General features: G+C 43.3%; 1 protein-coding gene across 1 annotated transcript in view; it reads left to right on the plus strand.

Annotated features, from left to right (window-relative positions):
- Positions 1–20,489, plus strand: part of LOC142243992 (SCO-spondin-like) — a 476,497-nt gene that overhangs the window by 90,568 nt on the left and 365,440 nt on the right. The window contains 2 exon segments of the mRNA XM_075316177.1: positions 2,454–2,619; positions 2,920–3,169. Of these exon segments, the coding sequence (XP_075172292.1) occupies positions 2,454–2,619; positions 2,920–3,169 (416 nt within the window).

Here is a 20,489-nt window from a genome sequence, read left to right on the forward strand (position 1 = left end):
GGAGAAGAGACCTGACCAGTATACACCAACACTGGGAACATGGAGAAGATACCTGACCAATATACACCAACACTGGGAACATGGAGAAGAGACCTGACCAGTATACACCAACACTGTGAACGTGGAGAAGAGACCTGACCAGCATACACCAACACTGGGAACGTGGAGAAGAGACCTGACCAGTATACACCAACACTGGGAACATGGAGAAGATACCTGACCAATATACACCAACACTGGGAAGAAGGAGAAGAGACCTGACCAGTATACACCAACACTGGGAACATGGAGAAGAGACCTGACCAGTATACACCAACACTGGGAACATGGAGAAGAGACCTGGCCAATATACACCAACACTGGGAACGTGGAGAAGAGAGCTGACCAGTATACACCAACACTGGAAACGTGGAGAAGAGACCTGACCAGCATACACCAACACTGGAAACGTGGAGAAGAGACCTGACCAGTATACACCAACACTGGGAACGTGGAGAAGAGAGCTGACCAGTATACACCAACACTGGAAACGTGGAGAAGAGACCTGACCAGCATACACCAACACTGGAAACGTGGAGAAGAGACCTGACCAGTATACACCAACACTGGGAACGTGGAGAAGAGATCTAACCAGTATACACCAACACTGGGAACGTGGAGAAGAGACCCGACCAGTATACACCAACACTGGGAACATGGAGAAGAGACCTGACCAGTATACACCAACACTGGGAACATGGAGAAGAGACCTGACCAGTATACACCAACACTGGGAACGTGGAGAAGAGACCTGACCAATATACACCAACACTGGGAACATGGAGAAGAGACCTGACCAGTATACACCAACACTGGGAACATGGAGAAGAGACCTGACCAGTATACACCAACACTGGGAACGTGGAGAAGAGACCTGACCAGTATACACCAACACTGGGAACAAAGGAGAAGAGACCTGACCAGTATACACCAACACTGGGAACGGGGAGAAGACACCTGACCAGTATACACCAACACTGGGAACATGGAGAAGAGACCTGACCAGTATACACCAACCCTGGGAATGTGGAGAAGAGACCTGACCAGTATACACCAACACTGGGAATATGGAGAAGAGACCTGACCAGTATACACCAACACTGGGAATGTGGAGAAGAGACCTGACCAGTATACACCAGCACTGGGAACAAGGAAAAGAGACCTGACCAGTATACACCAACACTGGGAATGTGGAGAAGAGACCTGACCAGTATACACCAACACTGGGAACATGGAGAAGAGACCTGACCAGTATACACCAACACTGGGAGTGTGGAGAAGAGATCTGACCAGTATACACCAACACTGGGAATGTGGAGAAGAGACCTGACCAGTATACACCAACACTGGGAACATGGAGAAGAGACCTGACCAGTATACACCAACACTGGGAACGTGGAGAAGAGACCTGGGATCAGATATCGGTGGAGACATGCTGGAATCTGATCGAGAGCCCAGAAGCATTCAAGATGGGTGACAGCCAAAGGAGATTTACAGAATACTAACAAAACAGTAACAATGCAGTGACACAACAAGAATCTGCAGAACTAATCATGTGCTAAATATCTGCAAGTCACATTTCTGAATGAGAAACCAATATGAGTGTCTATAAAATGAAGGTCATCTCAGGCTCAGAGCTGTAGAGGACAGTGAGATATGGTGCCTGGAAGTCAAGAATCCAAAACATTGTTACCCTTTTGCTTGTCAGTGTACATTAAATAGGAGACACTAAGACTGCTGTATACACATCATGTAGGATACACTGAGTCTGCTGTGTACACATCACATGGGAGATATTGAAACTGCTGTATACAGATCATGTAGGACCCACTGAGACTGCTTTATACACATCACATGGGCGATGATGTATCTGCTGTATAAACATCAGATAGGAGACACTGGGACTGCTGTATACACAGCACATATGACCCACTAAGACTGCTGTATACACATCAAGTGGGTGACACTGAAACTGCTATATATACATTACATAGGAGACACTGGGACTGCTGTATACACATCATATAGGACACTCTGAGACTGCTGTATACACATCACATCAGAGACAATGGAGCTGCTGTATGTACTTCACATGGGAACAGCTGAAACTACAGAGAATCTTCCCGCTCAAGCATATGGTAAATCCAATCCCAACTACTGCTGTCTGCAGGAAGGAGACAATGGCTTAATCACACTGGTGAGGTAATAGCTGGGCTCTGACTGGTTGCTATAGGCCCTGTAAGCACTCTTGTGATTGAGGCTCGATATCGTCGTCCTTACATGCGGCTCCTGATGATGGGCGGCTGTCAGCCCCTGTACTGCCATTATTGCACTCATTAGTAGTTGTACTATTGCTACGGTGTAAATTCAGCCTTCTCATCACCTTGTTTTCTTCTCCTCTGTGGGGCCTTCAGCCTTGTCACCATGTTGTGGACTTTGGGCCCTTTCTCCAGCTCTGCCTCTATGATGTCTGTAGCTGTTCCTCCAGTAAGAGCTGTCTGTGCAGTCCTGTCTCCGCCTATGCCAGGCAGTGTGCCCAGGAGGGGGCGCCAGTGTCCTGGAGGAATGAGACCCTGTGCCGTAAGTCTGGATTATCAGGCCTTCTTTGTTGTCGCAATCCCTCCCTGTGTTTTTGGTGGCCCCTTCATGTGTTGCTATGGGGGCCCCCTCCATGTCCTGTCAGTAACCCCCTCCTGTTTTGTCGATGCCCTTCTATCTATAGCTTCCTGCTCCTATGCCCCACTAATCTTCCCTACTAAACTGTCCATGTTCTTCCTCTCTTGCTCCCAGCTGATTGTCTTTCTCCTAGTCTCCATATCCCATAGTCTCCATATCCCATATTTTGTGGGTCTCTTTATAAATCCTCCATTTCCTCTTCAGCTGTTGAGTGCTCTGGAGGTCAGGTCTACCAGGAATGTGCTACTCCCTGTAAGAAGACCTGTGCTGACCTTCGTATGGCAGATTTGGGATCCTGCCAGGAGCTCGTTGGCTGTGTGGCCGGATGTAACTGTCCAGAGGGTCTAGTGCTGGATGACAATGGACAATGTGTCCAACCCTCGATGTGTCCGTGTCATCATGGAGGAAAAACCTATCAACCTGGAGGCACCATCAAGCAAAAGTGTAAAGACTGGTAAGACAGTGGTGAAGGGGGATATTGACATACAAAGCTAATAAACCTGAGACTTCAGCGCCGCGGATGTCATCTCCAGTGGAAGCAGTGTGTGATGACAATGCTCTCGGCAGACATCATGTGTGATTGTTCTCCGCTCTGAAGATATTATATTGGTCCAGGGGAGAACCTTACTGAACCCTGACACAGGAGCAGTTTGCGACCTTAGGGCCAAATCATTCCTCTCTCCTACACAGGAGCCCCATGTCTATGTCAACTTCTTTAGTTATGTTCTGCAGAATCCTGGTCATTACATAGGTACTGGGAGATGTCTGATGAAATCACCCTGTGATGGACCAAATAGTGGGAGATATAAGATGAAATCTCACTATGATGGTGGAGTTAGTGGGAAATGTCAGATGAAATCGTCCTACGATGAAGAAGGCAGTGGGAAATGTTTGACGATATCACCGTAGGACGGAAGAGGTGTTAGGAGACATTTAATGAAATCACCCCTTGTCTGAAGAGATGTTGGGAGACATTTGATGAATTACCCTGTGACAAAAGTGGTGGTGGGAGACGTCTAATGAAATCATCCTATGAGTGAAGAAGTGGAGGGGGATGAATGATGAAACCACCCAATGATGGAAGAGACGATGGGAGACGCCTGATGAAATCACCCTACTGTGGATGAGGTGGTGGGAGACATCTGATAAAACCACCCTGTGATGGAAGAGGTGGTGGGAGACGTCTGATGAAACCACCCTGTGATGGAAGAGGTGGTGGGAAACATCTGATAAAACCACCCTGTGATGGAAGAGACGATGGGAGACGCCTGATGAAATCACCCTACTGTGGATGAGGTGGTGGGAAACATCTGATAAAACCACCCAATGATGGAAGAGACGATGGGAGACGCCTGATGAAATCACCCTACTGTGGATGAGGTGGTGGGAGACGTCTGATAAAACCACCCTGTGATGGAAGAGGTGGTGGGAGACGTCTGATGAAACCACCCTGTGATGGAAGAGGTGGTGGGAGACGCCTGATGAAATCGCCCTACTGTGGATGAGGTGGTGGGAGACATCTGATAAAACCACCCTGTGATGGAAGAGGTGGTGGGAAACATCTGATGAAACCACCCTGTGATGGAAGAGACGATGGGAGACGCCTGATGAAATCACCCTACTGTGGATGAGGTGGTGGGAGACGTCTGATAAAACCACCCAATGATGGAAGAGACGATGGGAGACGCCTGATGAAATCACCCTGTGATGGAAGAGGTGGTGGGAGACGCCTGATGAAACCACCCTGTGATGGAAGAGGTGGTGGGAAACATCTGATAAAACCACCCTGTGATGGAAGAGGTGGTGGGAGACGCCTGATGAAATCGCCCTACTGTGGATGAGGTGGTGGGAGACATCTGATAAAACCACCCTGTGATGGAAGAGGTGGTGGGAGACGTCTGATGAAACCACCCTGTGATGGAAGAGGTGGTGGGAAACATCTGATAAAACCACCCTGTGATGGAAGAGACGATGGGAGACGCCTGATGAAATCACCCTACTGTGGATGAGGTGGTGGGAAACATCTGATAAAACCACCCAATGATGGAAGAGACGATGGGAGACGCCTGATGAAATCACCCTACTGTGGATGAGGTGGTGGGAGACGTCTGATAAAACCACCCTGTGATGGAAGAGGTGGTGGGAGACGTCTGATGAAACCACCCTGTGATGGAAGAGGTGGTGGGAGACGCCTGATGAAATCGCCCTACTGTGGATGAGGTGGTGGGAGACATCTGATAAAACCACCCTGTGATGGAAGAGGTGGTGGGAAACATCTGATGAAACCACCCTGTGATGGAAGAGACGATGGGAAACGCCTGATGAAATCACCCTACTGTGGATGAGGTGGTGGGAGACGTCTGATAAAACCACCCAATGATGGAAGAGACGATGGGAGACGCCTGATGAAATCACCCTGTGATGGAAGAGGTGGTGGGAGACGCCTGATGAAACCACCCTGTGATGGAAGAGGTGGTGGGAAACATCTGATAAAACCACCCTGTGATGGAAGAGGTGGTGGGAGACGCCTGATGAAATCGCCCTACTGTGGATGAGGTGGTGGGAGACATCTGATAAAACCACCCTGTGATGGAAGTGGTGGTGGGAGACGTCTGATGAAATCGCCCTACTGTGGATGAGGTGGTGGGAGACATCTGATAAAACCACCCTGTGATGGAAGAGGTGGTGGGAGACGCCTGATGAAATCACCCTACTGTGGATGAGGTGGTGGGAGACATCTGATAAAACCACCCTGTGATGGAAGAGGTGGTGGGAGACGCCTGATGAAATCGCCCTACTGTGGATGAGGTGGTGGGAGACATCTGATAAAACCACCCTGTGATGGAAGAGGTGGTGGGAGACGCCTGATGAAATCACCCTACTGTGGATGAGGTGGTGGGAGACATCTGATAAAACCACCCTGTGATGGAAGAGGTGGTGGGAGACGCCTGATGAAATCACCCTACTGTGGATGAGGTGGTGGGAGACATCTGATAAAACCACCCTGTGATGGAAGAGGTGGTGGGAGACGTCTGATGAAATCACTCTATGACCTGTTTACTCTTCCTCACAGGATAGGTTGATTTCATTGAATGTCTCAGCCACATGACCACATTTCACCCATTGCAGAACCTCATACGACTTCAAAGGCAGCACAGAAACATTAATATAGAAAAGGAAATTATTTCCAATGTCCAGAACCACAAGATATTGTAAAAGTCTACACGATGTTCCCTGTGTGAGGTAAATCCAGCAGTGTTGGGTTAAAGAACTAAAGCGGGGTTTACACGTTGCGACATTGCTAGCATCGGCTAGCGATGTCGAGCGCGATAGCACCTGCCCCCGTCGTACGTGCGATATTGTGTGATCGCTGCCGTAGCAAACATTATTGCTACGGCAGCGTCACACGCACATACCTGCTCTGCGACGTCGCTCTGGACAGCGATCCACCTCCTTTCTAAGGGGGTGGTTAGTGCGGCGTCACAGCAACGTCACACGGCAGGCGGCCAATAGAAGCAGAGGGATGGAGATGAGCGGGACGTAACATCCCACCCACCTCCTTCCTTCCGCATTGCCGGTGGAGGCAGGTAGGAGATGTTCGTCGCTCCTGCGGTGTCACACATAGCGATGTGTGGTGCCGTAGGAACGAGGAGCAACATCGCTAATAAAAAGAAAACTATTTTTTGTTTCAGGACGACCTCTCCGCGGCAAACTATTTTAACCGCTTTTGCGATCGTTTAAGGTCGCTCATAAGTGTCACACGCTGCAATATCGTTAATGACGCCGGATGTGCGTCACAAACACCGTGACCTGACGATTCATTAACTCATTAATTCATTAACAATATTGTAGCGTGTAAACCCCGCTTAAAAGTTATGCAAGGTAGAGATTTCATCAGAGATTCTCACCATGCATGATCTTCTCCTATCTTCTCATGCTTCATGGTTTTCCCCACTGTTGCTTTATGATTTTTGGTCTTCTCATGAGTTTTGTTTTTTTACCTACTTATCTATTATCCCTATGCTTCTTCTCATGGTTTCAGATAGTCTCAGTTATCTCATTATATCCACAGTTCTCATATTCTCTTGATGTCCTGATTCTTCTTTGTTATCTCATGGTTTCTGGTCTTCTGTCATCTTATGAGTTCTGGCCTTCTGTAATGTAATGATATCCGGTCTTCTCCACCATCATCTCATGACTTCCAGTCTTCTCCTCTGTTATGTGATGGTTTCTGGTCTTCTGTCATCTTATGATTTGTGGCCTTATGTCATGTAATGATATCCGGTCTTCTCCTTTATCATCTCATGACTTTCAGTCTTCTCCTCTGTTATATGATGGTGTCTGCTATTCTCCTGTCATCTCATAGATTCCTGTCTCCTCCTCTGTCATCTCATGATTATTGATTTACTTTATATCATGGTTTACGGTCTTCTCCTGTGTCATCTCTTGACTTCTGGCCTTGTCCCGTTATCTTATTATTTCCGGTCTTTTCCTTTCCTCTTTGATAGTTCCAGGCATTTCTTTAATTGATATCTGGCCTTATCTTCTTTGATCTCATGATTTCCAGTCTTCTCCGTCATCTCATAATTTCTGATATTCTTCTGTCATCTCATGGTTTCCGGTCTTCTTCTCTGTTATCTCATGGTTTCCGGTCTTCTTCTCTGTCATCTCATGGTTTCTTGTCTTCTTCTCTGTCATCTCATGGTTTCCGGTCTTCTTCTCTGTCATCTCATGGTTTACGGTCTTCTTCTCTGTCATCTCATGGTTTACGGTCTTCTTCTCTGTCATCTCATGATTTCCGGTCTTCTTCTCTGTCATCTCATGGTTTCCGGTCTTCTTCTCTGTCATCTCATGGTTTCCGGTCTTCTTCTCTGTCATCTCAAGGTTTCCAATGTTCTTCTCTGTCATCTCATGGTTTCCGGTGTTCTTCTCTGTCATCTCATGGTTTCCGGTGTTCTTCTCTGTCATCTCATGGTTTCCGGTCTTCTTCTCTGTGATCTAATGGTTTCCGGTGTTCTTCTCTGTCATCTCATGGTTTCCGGTCTTCTTCTCTGTCATCTCATGGTTTCCGGTGTTCTTCTCTGTCATCTCATGGTTTCCGGTCTTCTTCTCTGTCATCTCATGGTTTCTGGTCTTCTTCTCTGTCATCTCATGGTTTCCGGTCTTCTTCTCTGTCATCTCATGGTTTCCGGCCTTCTTTTGTCATCTCATGGTTTCCGGTGTTCTTCTCTGTCATCTCATGGTTTCCGGTGTTCTTCTCTGTCATCTCATGGTTTCCGGTCTTCTTCTCTGTCATCTCATGGTTTCCAGTCTTCTTTTCTGTCATCTCATGGTTTCCGGTCTTCTTCTCTGTCATCTCATGGTTTCCGGTCTTCTTCTCTGTCATCTCATGGTTTCCGGTCTTCTTCTCTGTCATCTCATGGTTTCCGGTCTTCTTCTCTGTCATCTCATGGTTTCCGGTCTTCTTCTCTGTCATCTCATGGTTTCCGGTCTTCTTCTCTGTCATCTCATGGTTTCCGGCCTTCTTCTCTGTTATCTCATGGTTTCCGGTCTTCTTCTCTGTCATCTCAAGGTTTCCAATGTTCTTCTCTGTCATCTCATGGTTTACGGTCTTCTTCTCTGTCATCTCATGGTTTCCGGTCTTCTTCTCTGTCATCTCAAGGTTTCCAATGTTCTTCTCTGTCATCTCATGGTTTCCGGTGTTCTTCTCTGTCATCTCATGGTTTCCGGTGTTCTTCTCTGTCATCTCATGGTTTCCGGTCTTCTTCTCTGTGATCTAATGGTTTCCGGTGTTCTTCTCTGTCATCTCATGGTTTCCGGTCTTCTTCTCTGTCATCTCATGGTTTCCGGTCTTCTTCTCTGTCATCTCATGGTTTCTGGTCTTCTTCTCTGTCATCTCATGGTTTCCGGTCTTCTTCTCTGTCATCTCATGGTTTCCGGCCTTCTTTTGTCATCTCATGGTTTCCGGTCTTCTTCTCTGTTATCTCATGGTTTCCGGTCTTTTACTCTGTTATTTTATGGATATACTTGGTGCATCCTGTTTGTCAGACTTCCCGACCTTGGATGAACCCAGTATTTCCTGGAGATCACGTGGGACAGGTGCTGTGCCCACACGATCGCTGCTGAGACATCGGCTCTCCTGACAGCTGAGCTCACACCTGCCTCACACAGTCAAGGACAGTCTCCGCACCGTCACTTGCTGTCTAACCTTCTAATTGCTGTGATCAATATCGATCGCAGCATCCAGGGGGCTGGGAAATGCAGTGCGCCCGATGATTGCCATGGTCACCCAGGTATGAAAAGCCCCTGAAAACATGCCACAAGCATGATCCCAGAGGCGTCTGTCAGTGCTGCACTGACAGGTCAAATGCATTGCAATGCTGGTGCACTGCAATGCACTATAGCTGCAATCAGGGCAGTAAAAAGTAATGTTCCATATAGGGACGAAATATAAAAGTTAAAAAAGGTAAAAAAAAGGAACAAAAAATAAAGAAAATATTATTCCAATAAATATGTATATTTATGTGAAAAAAACTAAACAAAAAAAACAACACGTACACATATTTAGTATCGCCGCATCGGTAACAACCAGAGCATTAAAACTGTCACACTACTTAACCCCTTCAGTGAACACGGTAAAAAGAATACATAAAAAAGTAGCAAAAAGATGTCCTTCCATCATACAGCTGACAAAAAAGTAAAATAGAATGTGATAAAAAAACATATATAAATAAAAATGGTACCGCTGAAGACGTAATCTCGTCCCGCAAAAAACAAGCCGCCATACAGCTCTGTCAGTGAAAAAATTAAAAAGCGGTTATCCCTTTTACAGCACAATGAATGGTATAAAAAAATCGATGAATTCCCAGAGGGGTGTAATTTCCAAAATGTGGTCACTTGAGGGGGTTTCTGCTGTTCTGCCACTTAGAGGCTCTGCAAATGGAGTCTGCAAACTATTTTAGGAAAATCTGTGCTCCAGAAATCAAATGGCGCTGCTTCCCCCCCGAGCCCTGCGGTGCGGCCAAACAGCACTGTACAGTCACATGTGGGGTATAACCACAGGGGAAATTGTGTAACACATTATGGGCCTTTTTTTTACCTATTTCCCTTGTGAAAATGGGAAATCTGAGGTTTAAACAACATTTAATGGTAAAAATGTAACTATTTGTTCGTCACTGCCCAATAGTATAACATTTTGTGATACAGCTGTAGTGTCAATATGCTCCCTGTACCCCTGCATGAATTCATTGAGGGATGCAAGTTGTAAAATGGGGTCATTTATGTTTTTTTTTTGCTGTTCTGACATGTCAGGGGCTGTTAGGATTCTCAGGTGAGAATAGGAGGTCTCGAACTGCAAGTGTGCGATTTACATACATGTGGTTACATGCCAACTAGACATGCATGGTGTCGCTCAATGAAAATGAACTGAGTGAGGCCAGACACGTCTAGTCTGAATGTGGCCAGAAGTTTACAAACCACATACCGCCCACTCTCGCCACTGGCATGGGAGAATCCTAAAAGTGTGCAGTGCCGCTCTGTCAGCATCCAGAAGCCTGCGGTCACCTAGAGTCACTGCAGACTTTCATCTCAAACCTGGACAACCCTTTTAATTATAAAATGAAGCCCCATAGCATCCCAGTTCCTGCAGCGTGTAATATACTCACTGTCAGGATTCGGCTCTGCTCGCTGTTTCAGCAGTCATCACAGGCCCACTCCTCTCACATGCGATAGTCATACTTCTGGTCATGTGACATCAGGCTTTTCTTCTACTTCTCTCAGTTTTTTACTGAACATTGAGAGAATTGCATAGGGATGACGGTCACATGATGACTACTAGGGATGATCGAATACCTCAAATATTCGGCTTTGCCGCTATGCGAATATTCCACACGCAATGTAAGTCTATGGGAAGCCCGAATAGTTTCGAATAGTTATTCGGGTTTCTTATAGACTTACATTGCGCATCGAATGTTCCCGAATAGTCGCATAGCGGCGACCTATTCGGAAAATATTCGCAAAGCCGAGTATTTGAGGTATTCGATCATCCCTAATAGCTACCCAAATCGCTTGGGGGAGTGACTAACAGAATTCTTTCCTCTGGTGCCGGAAAGACTATGTACACGTCTGGTTCCGGTCTTCTCTGTCATTTGTTGATTTCTGGCCTCCTCCCATGATCTCAAGGTTTCCAGTCTTCTCCTCTATCATCTCATGATTTCCAGTCTTCTCCTCTATCATCTCATGATTTCCAGTCTTCTCCTCTATCATCTCATGATTTCCAGTCTTCTCCTCTATCATCTCATGATTTCCAGTCTTCTCCTCTATCATCTCATGATATCCAGTCTTCTCCTCTATCATCTCATGATTTCCAGTCTTCTCCTCTATCATCTCATGATATCCAGTCTTCTCCTCTATCATCTCATGATTTCCAGTCTTCTCCTCTATCATCTCATGATTTCCAGTCTTCTCCTCTATCATCTCATGATTTCCAGTCTATTCCTCTATCATCTCATGATATCCAGTCTTCTCCTCTATCATCTCATGATTTCCAGTCTTCTCCTCTATCATCTCATGATATCCAGTCTTCTCCTCTATCATCTCATGATATCCAGTCTTCTCCTCTATCATCTCATGATTTCTGGTTTTCTGTATCATCTCATGATTTCCAGTCTTCTCCTCTATCATCTCATGATTTCCAGTCTTCTCCTCTATCATCTCATGATTTCCAGTCTTCTCTATCATCTCATGATTTCCAGTCTTCTCCTCTATCATCTCATGATTTCCAGTCTTCTCCTCTATCATCTCATGATTTCCAGTCTTCTCCTCTATCATCTCATGATATCCAGTCTTCTCCTCTATCATCTCATGATATCCAGTCTTCTCCTCTATCATCTCATGATATCCAGTCTTCTCCTCTATCATATCATGATTTCCAGTCTTCTCCTCTATCATCTCATGATATCCAGTCTTCTCCTCTATCATCTCATGATTTCCAGTCTTCTCCTCTATCATCTCATGATATCCAGTCTTCTCCTCTATCATCTCATGATTTCCAGTCTTCCCTATCATCTCATGATTTCCAGTCTTCTCCTCTATCATCTCATGATATCCAGTCTTCTCCTCTATCATCTCATGATATCCAGTCTTCTCCTCTATCATCTCATGATTTCCAGTCTTCTCCTCTATCATCTCATGATATCCAGTCTTATCCTCTATCATCTCATGATTTCCAGTCTTCTCCTCTATCATCTCATGATTTCCAGTCTTCTCTATCATCTCATGATTTCCAGTCTTCTCCTCTATCATCTCATGATTTCCAGTCTTCTCCTCTATCATCTCATGATTTCCAGTCTTCTCCTCTATCATCTCATGATATCCAGTCTTCTCCTCTATCATCTCATGATATCCAGTCTTCTCTATCATCTCATGATATCCAGTCTTCTCCTCTATCATCTCATGATTTCCAGTCTTCTCCTCTATCATCTCATGATATCCAGTCTTCTCCTCTATCATCTCATGATTTCCAGTCTTCTCCTCTATCATCTCATGATTTCCAGTCTTCTCTATCATCTCATGATTTCCAGTCTTCTCTATCATCTCATGATTTCCAGTCTTCTCCTCTATCATCTCATGATATCCAGTCTTCTCCTCTATCATCTCATGATTTCCAGTCTTCTCTATCATCTCATGATATCCAGTCTTCTCCTCTATCATCTCATGATTTCCAGTCTTCTCCTCTATCATCTCATGATTTCCAGTCTTCTCCTCTATCATCTCATGATTTCCAGTCTTCTCCTCTATCATCTCATGATTTCCAGTCTTCTCCTCTATCATCTCATGATATCCAGTCTTCTCCTCTATCATCTCATGATTTCCAGTCTTCTCTATCATCTCATGGTTTCCAGTCTTCTCCTCTATTATCTCATGATATCCAGTCTTCTCTATCATCTCATGATATCCAGTCTTCTCCTCTATCATCTCATGATATCCAGTCTTCTCCTCTATCATCTCATGATATCCAGTCTTCTCCTCTATCATCTCATGATTTCCAGTCTTCTCCTCTATCATCTCATGATTTCCAGTCTTCTCCTCTATCATCTCATGATTTCCAGTCTTCTCCTCTATCATCTCATGATTTCCAGTCTTCTCCTCTATCATCTCATGATTTCCAGTCTTCTCCTCTATCATCTCATGATTTCCAGTCTTCTCCTCTATCATCTCATGATTTCCAGTCTTCTCCTCTATCATCTCATGATTTCCAGTCTTCTCCTCTATCATCTCATGATATCCAGTCTTCTCCTCTATCATCTCATGATTTCCAGTCTTCTCCTCTATCATCTCATGATTTCCAGTCTTCTCTATCATTTCATGATATCCAGTCTTCTCCTCTATCATCTCATGATATCCAGTCTTCTCCTCTATCATCTCATGATTTCCAGTCTTCTCCTCTATCATCTCATGATTTCCAGTCTTCTCCTCTATCATCTCATGATTTCCAGTCTTCTCCTCTATCATCTCATGATTTCCAGTCTTCTCCTCTATCATCTCATGATTTCCAGTCTTCTCCTCTATCATCTCATGATATCCAGTCTTCTCCTCTATCATCTCATGATTTCCAGTCTTCTCTATCATCTCATGATATCCAGTCTTCTCCTCTATCATCTCATGATATCCAGTCTTCTCCTCTATCATCTCATGATTTCCAGTCTTCTCCTCTATCATCTCATGATATCCAGTCTTCTCCTCTATCATCTCATGATATCCAGTCTTCTCCTCTATCATCTCATGATATCCAGTCTTCTCCTCTATCATCTCATGATTTCCAGTCTTCTCCTCTATCATCTCATGATATCCAGTCTTCTCCTCTATCATCTCATGATTTCCAGTCTTCTCTATCATCTCATGATATCCAGTCTTCTCCTCTATCATCTCATGATTTCCAGTCTTCTCCTCTATCATCTCATGATATCCAGTCTTCTCCTCTATCATCTCATGATTTCCAGTCTTCTCTATCATCTCATGATTTCCAGTCTTCTCTATCATCTCATGATATCCAGTCTTCTCCTCTATCATCTCATGATATCCAGTCTTCTCCTCTATCATCTCATGATATCCAGTCTTCTCCTCTATCATCTCATGATATCCAGTCTTCTCCTCTATCATCTCATGATTTCCAGTCTTCTCCTCTATCATCTCATGATATCCAGTCTTCTCCTCTATCATCTCATGATATCCAGTCTTCTCCTCTATCATCTCATGATTTCCAGTCTTCTCCTCTATCATCTCATGATTTCCAGTCTTCTCCTCTATCATCTCATGATTTCCAGTCTTCTCCTCTATCATCTCATGATTTCCAGTCTTCTCCTCTATCATCTCATGATTTCCAGTCTTCTCCTCTATCATCTCATGATTTCCAGTCTTCTCCTCTATCATCTCATGATTTCCAGTCTTCTCCTCTATCATCTCATGATTTCCAGTCTTCTCCTCTATCATCTCATGATTTCCAGTCTTCTCCTCTATCATCTCATGATTTCCAGTCTTCTCCTCTATCATCTCATGATTTCCAGTCTTCTCCTCTATCATCTCATGATTTCCAGTCTTCTCCTCTATCATCTCATGATATCCAGTCTTCTCCTCTATCATCTCATGACTTCCAGTCTTCTCCTCTATCATCTCATGATTTCCAGTCTTCTCTATCATCTCATGATATCCAGTCTTCTCCTCTATCATCTCATGATATCCAGTCTTCTCCTCTATCATCTCATGATTTCCAGTCTTCTCCTCTATCATCTCATGATTTCCAGTCTTCTCTATCATCTCATGATATCCAGTCTTCTCCTCTATCATCTCATGATTTCCAGTCTTCTCCTCTATCATCTCATGATATCCAGTCTTCTCCTCTATCATCTCATGATTTCCAGTCTTCTCCTCTATCATCTCATGATTTCCAGTCTTCTCCTCTATCATCTCATGATTTCCAGTCTTCTCCTCTATCATCTCATGATTTCCAGTCTTCTCCTCTATCATCTCATGATATCCAGTCTTCTCCTCTATCATCTCATGATATCCAGTCTTCTCCTCTATCATCTCATGATTTCCAGTCTTCTCCTCTATCATCTCATGATTTCCAGTCTTCTCCTCTATCATCTCATGATTTCCAGTCTTCTCCTCTATCATCTCATGATTTCCAGTCTTCTCCTCTATCATCTCATGATTTCCAGTCTTCTCCTCTATCATCTCATGATTTCCAGTCTTCTCCTCTATCATCTCATGATTTCCAGTCTTCTCCTCTATCATCTCATGATTTCCAGTCTTCTCCTCTATCATCTCATGATTTCCAGTCTTCTCTTCTATCATCTCATGATTTCCAGTCTTCTCCTCTATCATCTCATGATTTCCAGTCTTCTCCTCTATCATCTCATGATTTCCAGTCTTCTCCTCTATCATCTCATGATTTCCAGTCTTCTCCTCTATCATCTCATGATATCCAGTCTTCTCCTCTATCATCTCATGACTTCCAGTCTTCTCCTCTATCATCTCATGATTTCCAGTCTTCTCTATCATCTCATGATATCCAGTCTTCTCCTCTATCATCTCATGATATCCAGTCTTCTCCTCTATCATCTCATGATTTCCAGTCTTCTCCTCTATCATCTCATGATTTCCAGTCTTCTCTATCATCTCATGATATCCAGTCTTCTCCTCTATCATCTCATGATTTCCAGTCTTCTCCTCTATCATCTCATGATATCCAGTCTTCTCCTCTATCATCTCATGATTTCCAGTCTTCTCCTCTATCATCTCATGATTTCCAGTCTTCTCCTCTATCATCTCATGATTTCCAGTCTTCTCCTCTATCATCTCATGATTTCCAGTCTTCTCCTCTATCATCTCATGATTTCCAGTCTTCTCCTCTATCATCTCATGATTTCCAGTCTTCTCCTCTATCATCTCATGATTTCCAGTCTTCTCCTCTATCATCTCATGATATCCAGTCTTCTCCTCTATCATCTCATGATTTCCAGTCTTCTCCTCTATCATCTCATGATATCCAGTCTTCTCCTCTATCATCTCATGATTTCCAGTCTTCTCCTCTATCATCTCATGATTTCCAGTTTTCTCCTCTATCATCTCATGATTTCCAGTCTTCTCCTCTATCATCTCATGATATCCAGTCTTCTCCTCTATCATCTCATGATATCCAGTCTTCTCCTCTATCATCTCATGATATCCAGTCTTCTCCTCTATCATCTCATGATTTCCAGTCTTCTCCTCTATCATCTCATGATATCCAGTCTTCTCCTCTATCATCTCATGATTTCCAGTCTTCTCCTCTATCATCTCATGATATCCAGTCTTCTCCTCTATCATCTCATGATTTCCAGTCTTCTCCTCTATCATCTCATGATATCCAGTCTTCTCCTCTATCATCTCATGATATCCAGTCTTCTCCTCTATCATCTCATGATATCCAGTCTTCTCCTCTATCATCTCATGATATCCAGTCTTCTCCTCTATCATCTCATGATTTCCAGTCTTCTACTCTATCATCTCATGATATCCAGTCTTCTCCTCTATCATCTCATGATTTCCAGTCTTCTCCTCTATCATCTCATGATATCCAGTTTTCTCCTCTATCATCTCATGATTTCCAGTCTTCTCCTCTATCATCTCATGATATCCAGTCTATTCCTCTATCATCTCATGATTTCCAGTCTTCTCCTCTATCATCTCATGATTTCCAGTCTTCTCCTCTATCATCTCATGATTTCCAGTCTTCTCCTCTATCATCTCATGATATCCAGTCTATACCTCTATCATCTCATGATTTCCAGTCTTCTCCTCTATCATCTCATGATATCCAGTTTTCTCCTCTATCATCTCATGATTTCCAGTCTTCTCCTCTATCATCTCATGATATCCAGTCTATTCCTCTATCATCTCATGATTTCCAGTCTTCTCCTCTATCATCTCATGATATCCAGTCTATTCCTCTATCATCTCATGATTTCCAGTCTTCTCCTCTATCATCTCATGATTTCCAGTCTTCTCCTCTATCATCTCATGATTTCCAGTCTTCTCCTCTATCATCTCATGATTTCCAGTCTTCTCCTCTATCATCTCATGATATCCAGTCTTCTCCTCTATCATCTCATGATTTCCAGTCTTCTCCTCTATCATCTCATGATATCCAGTCTTCTCCTCTATCATCTCATGATTTCCAGTCTTCTCCTCTATCATCTCATGATATCCAGTCTTCTCCTCTATCATCTCATGATATCCAGTCTTCTCCTCTATCATCTCATGATATCCAGTCTTCTCCTCTATCATCTCATGATATCCAGTCTTCTCCTCTATCATCTCATGATTTCCAGTTTTCTCCTCTATCATCTCATGATTTCCAGTCTTCTCCTCTATCATCTCATGATATCCAGTCTATTCCTCTATCATCTCATGATATCCAGTCTTCTCCTCTATCATCTCATGATTTCCAGTCTTCTCCTCTATCATCTCATGATTTCCAGTCTTCTCCTCTATCATCTCATGATATCCAGTCTTCTCCTCTATCATCTCATGATTTCCAGTCTTCTCCTCTATCATATCATGATTTCCAGTCTTCTCCTCTATCATCTCATGATTTCCAGTCTTCTCCTCTATCATCTCATGATTTCCAGTCTTCTCCTCTATCATCTCATGATATCCAGTCTTCTCCTCTATCATCTCATGATTTCCAGTCTTCTCCTCTATCATCTCATGATATCCAGTCTTCTCCTCTATCATCTCATGATTTCCAGTCTTCTCCTCTATCATCTCATGATTTCCAGTCTTCTCCTCTATCATCTCATGATTTCCAGTCTTCTCCTCTATCATCTCATGATTTCCAGTCTTCTCCTCTATCATCTCATGATATCCAGTCTATTCCTCTATCATCTCATGATTTCCAGTCTTCTCCTCTATCATCTCATGATATCCAGTTTTCTCCTCTATCATCTCATGATTTCCAGTCTTCTCCTCTATCATCTCATGATATCCAGTCTATTCCTCTATCATCTCATGATTTCTAGTCTTCTCCTCTATCATCTCATGATTTCCAGTCTTCTCCTCTATCATCTCATGATTTCCAGTCTTCTCCTCTATCATCTCATGATTTCCAGTCTTCTCTATCATCTCATGATATCCAGTCTTCTCCTCTATCATCTCATGATTTCCAGTCTTCTCCTCTATCATCTCATGATATCCAGTTTTCTCCTCTATCATCTCATGATTTCCAGTCTTCTCCTCTATCATCTCATGATATCCAGTCTATTCCTCTATCATCTCATGATATCCAGTCTTCGCCTCTATCATCTCATGATTTCCAGTCTTCTCCTCTATCATCTCATGATTTCCAGTCTTCACCTCTATCATCTCATGATATCCAGTCTTCTCCTCTATCATCTCATGATATCCAGTCTTCTCCTCTATCATCTCATGATTTCCAGTCTTCTCCTCTATCATCTCATGATTTCCAGTCTTCTCCTCTATCATCTCATGATTTCCAGTCTTCTCCTCTATCATCTCATGATTTCCAGTCTTCTCCTCTATCATCTCATGATATCCAGTCTTCTCCTCTATCATCTCATGATTTCCAGTCTTCTCCTCTATCATCTCATGATTTCCAGTCTTCTCCTCTATCATCTCATGATTTCCAGTCTTCTCCTCTATCATCTCATGATTTCCAGTCTTCTCCTCTATCATCTCATGATATCCAGTCTTCTCCTCTATCATCTCATGATTTCCAGTCTTCTCCTCTATCATCTCATGATATCCAGTCTTCTCCTCTATCATCTCATGATATCCATTCTTCTCCTCTATCATCTCATGATATCCAGTCTTCTCCTCTATCATCTCATGATTTCCAGTCTTCTCCTCTATCATCTCATGATTTCCAGTCTTCTCCTCTATCATCTCATGATTTCCAGTCTTCTCCTCTATCATCTCATGATTTCCAGTCTTCTCCTCTATCATCTCATGATTTCCAGTCTTCTCCTCTATCATCTCATGATATCCAGTCTTCTCCTCTATCATCTCATGATTTCCAGTCTTCTCCTCTATCATCTCATGATATCCAGTCTATTCCTCTATCATCTCATGATTTTCAGTCTTCTCCTCTATCATCTCATGATATCCAGTTTTCTCCTCTATCATCTCATGATATCCAGTCTTCTCCTCTATCATCTCATGATATCCAGTCTTCTCCTCTATCATCTCATGATTTCCAGTCTTCTCTATCATCTCATGATTTCCAGTCTTCTCTATCATCTCATGATTTCCAGTCTTCTCCTCTATCATCTCATGATTTCCAGTCTTCTCCTCTATCATCTCATGATTTCTAGTCTTCTCCTCTATCATCTCATGATATCCAGTCTTCTCCTCTATCATCTCATGATTTCCAGTCTTCTCCTCTATCATCTCATGATTTCCAGTCTTCTCCTCTATCATCTCATGATATCCAGTCTTCTCCTCTATCATCTCATGATATCCAGTCTTCTCCTCTATCATCTCATGATATCCAGTCTTCTCCTCTATCATCTCATGATATCCAGTCTTCTCCTCTATCATCTCATGATATCCAGTCTTCTCCTCTATCATCTCATGATTTCCAGTCTTCTCCTCTATCATCTCATGATTTCCAGTCTTCTCCTCTATCATCTCATGATATCCAGTCTTCTCCTCTATCATCTCATGATTTCCAGTCTTCTCCTCTATCATCTCATGATTTCCAGTCTTCTCCTCTATCATCTCATGATTTCCAGTCTTCTCCTCTATCATCTCATGATTTCCAGTCTTCTCCTCTATCATCTCATGATTTCCAGTCTTCTCCTCTATCATCTCATGATATCCAGTCTTCTCCTCTATTATCTCATGATATCCAGGCTTCTCCTCTATCATCTCATGATTTCCAGTCTTCTCCTCTATCATCTCATGATTTCCAGTCTTCTCCTCTATCATCTCATGATTTCCAGTCTTCTCCTCTATCATCTCATGATTTCCAGTCTTCTCCTCTATCATCTCATGATTTCCAGTCTTCTCCTCTATCATCTCATGATATCCAGTCTTCTCCTCTATTATCTCATGATATCCAGTTTTATCCTCTATCATCTCATGATATCCAGTCTTCTCCTCTATCATCTCATGATTTCCAGTCTTCTCCTCTATCATCTCATGATATCCAGTCTTCTCCTCTATCATCTCATGATTTCCAGTCTTCTCCTCTATCATCTCATGATTTCCAGTCTTCTCCTCTATCATCTCATGATTTCCAGTCTTCTCCTCTATCATCTCATGATTTCCAGTCTTCTCCTCTATCATCTCATGATATCCAGTCTTCTCCTCTATTATCTCATGATATCCAGTCTTCTCCTCTATCATCTCATGATATCCAGTCTTCTCTATCATCTCATGATATCCAGTCTTCTCCTCTATCATCTCATGATTTCCAGTCTTCTCCTCTATCATCTCATGATTTCCAGTATTCTCCTCTATCATCTCATGATATCCAGTCTTCTCCTCTATCATCTCATGATTTCCAGTCTTCTCCTCTATCATCTCATGATTTCCAGTCTTCTCCTCTATCATCTCATGATTTCCAGTCTTCTCCTCTATCATCTCATGATATCCAGTCTTCTCCTCTATCATCTCATGATATCCAGTCTTCTCCTCTATCATCTCATGATTTCCAGTCTTCTCCTCTATCATCTCATGATTTCCAGTCTTCTCCTCTATCATCTCATGAT

The sequence above is a fragment of the Anomaloglossus baeobatrachus genome, chromosome 6 (genome assembly GCF_048569485.1).
Source record: "Anomaloglossus baeobatrachus isolate aAnoBae1 chromosome 6, aAnoBae1.hap1, whole genome shotgun sequence".
Lineage (NCBI taxonomy): Eukaryota > Metazoa > Chordata > Amphibia > Anura > Aromobatidae > Anomaloglossus > Anomaloglossus baeobatrachus.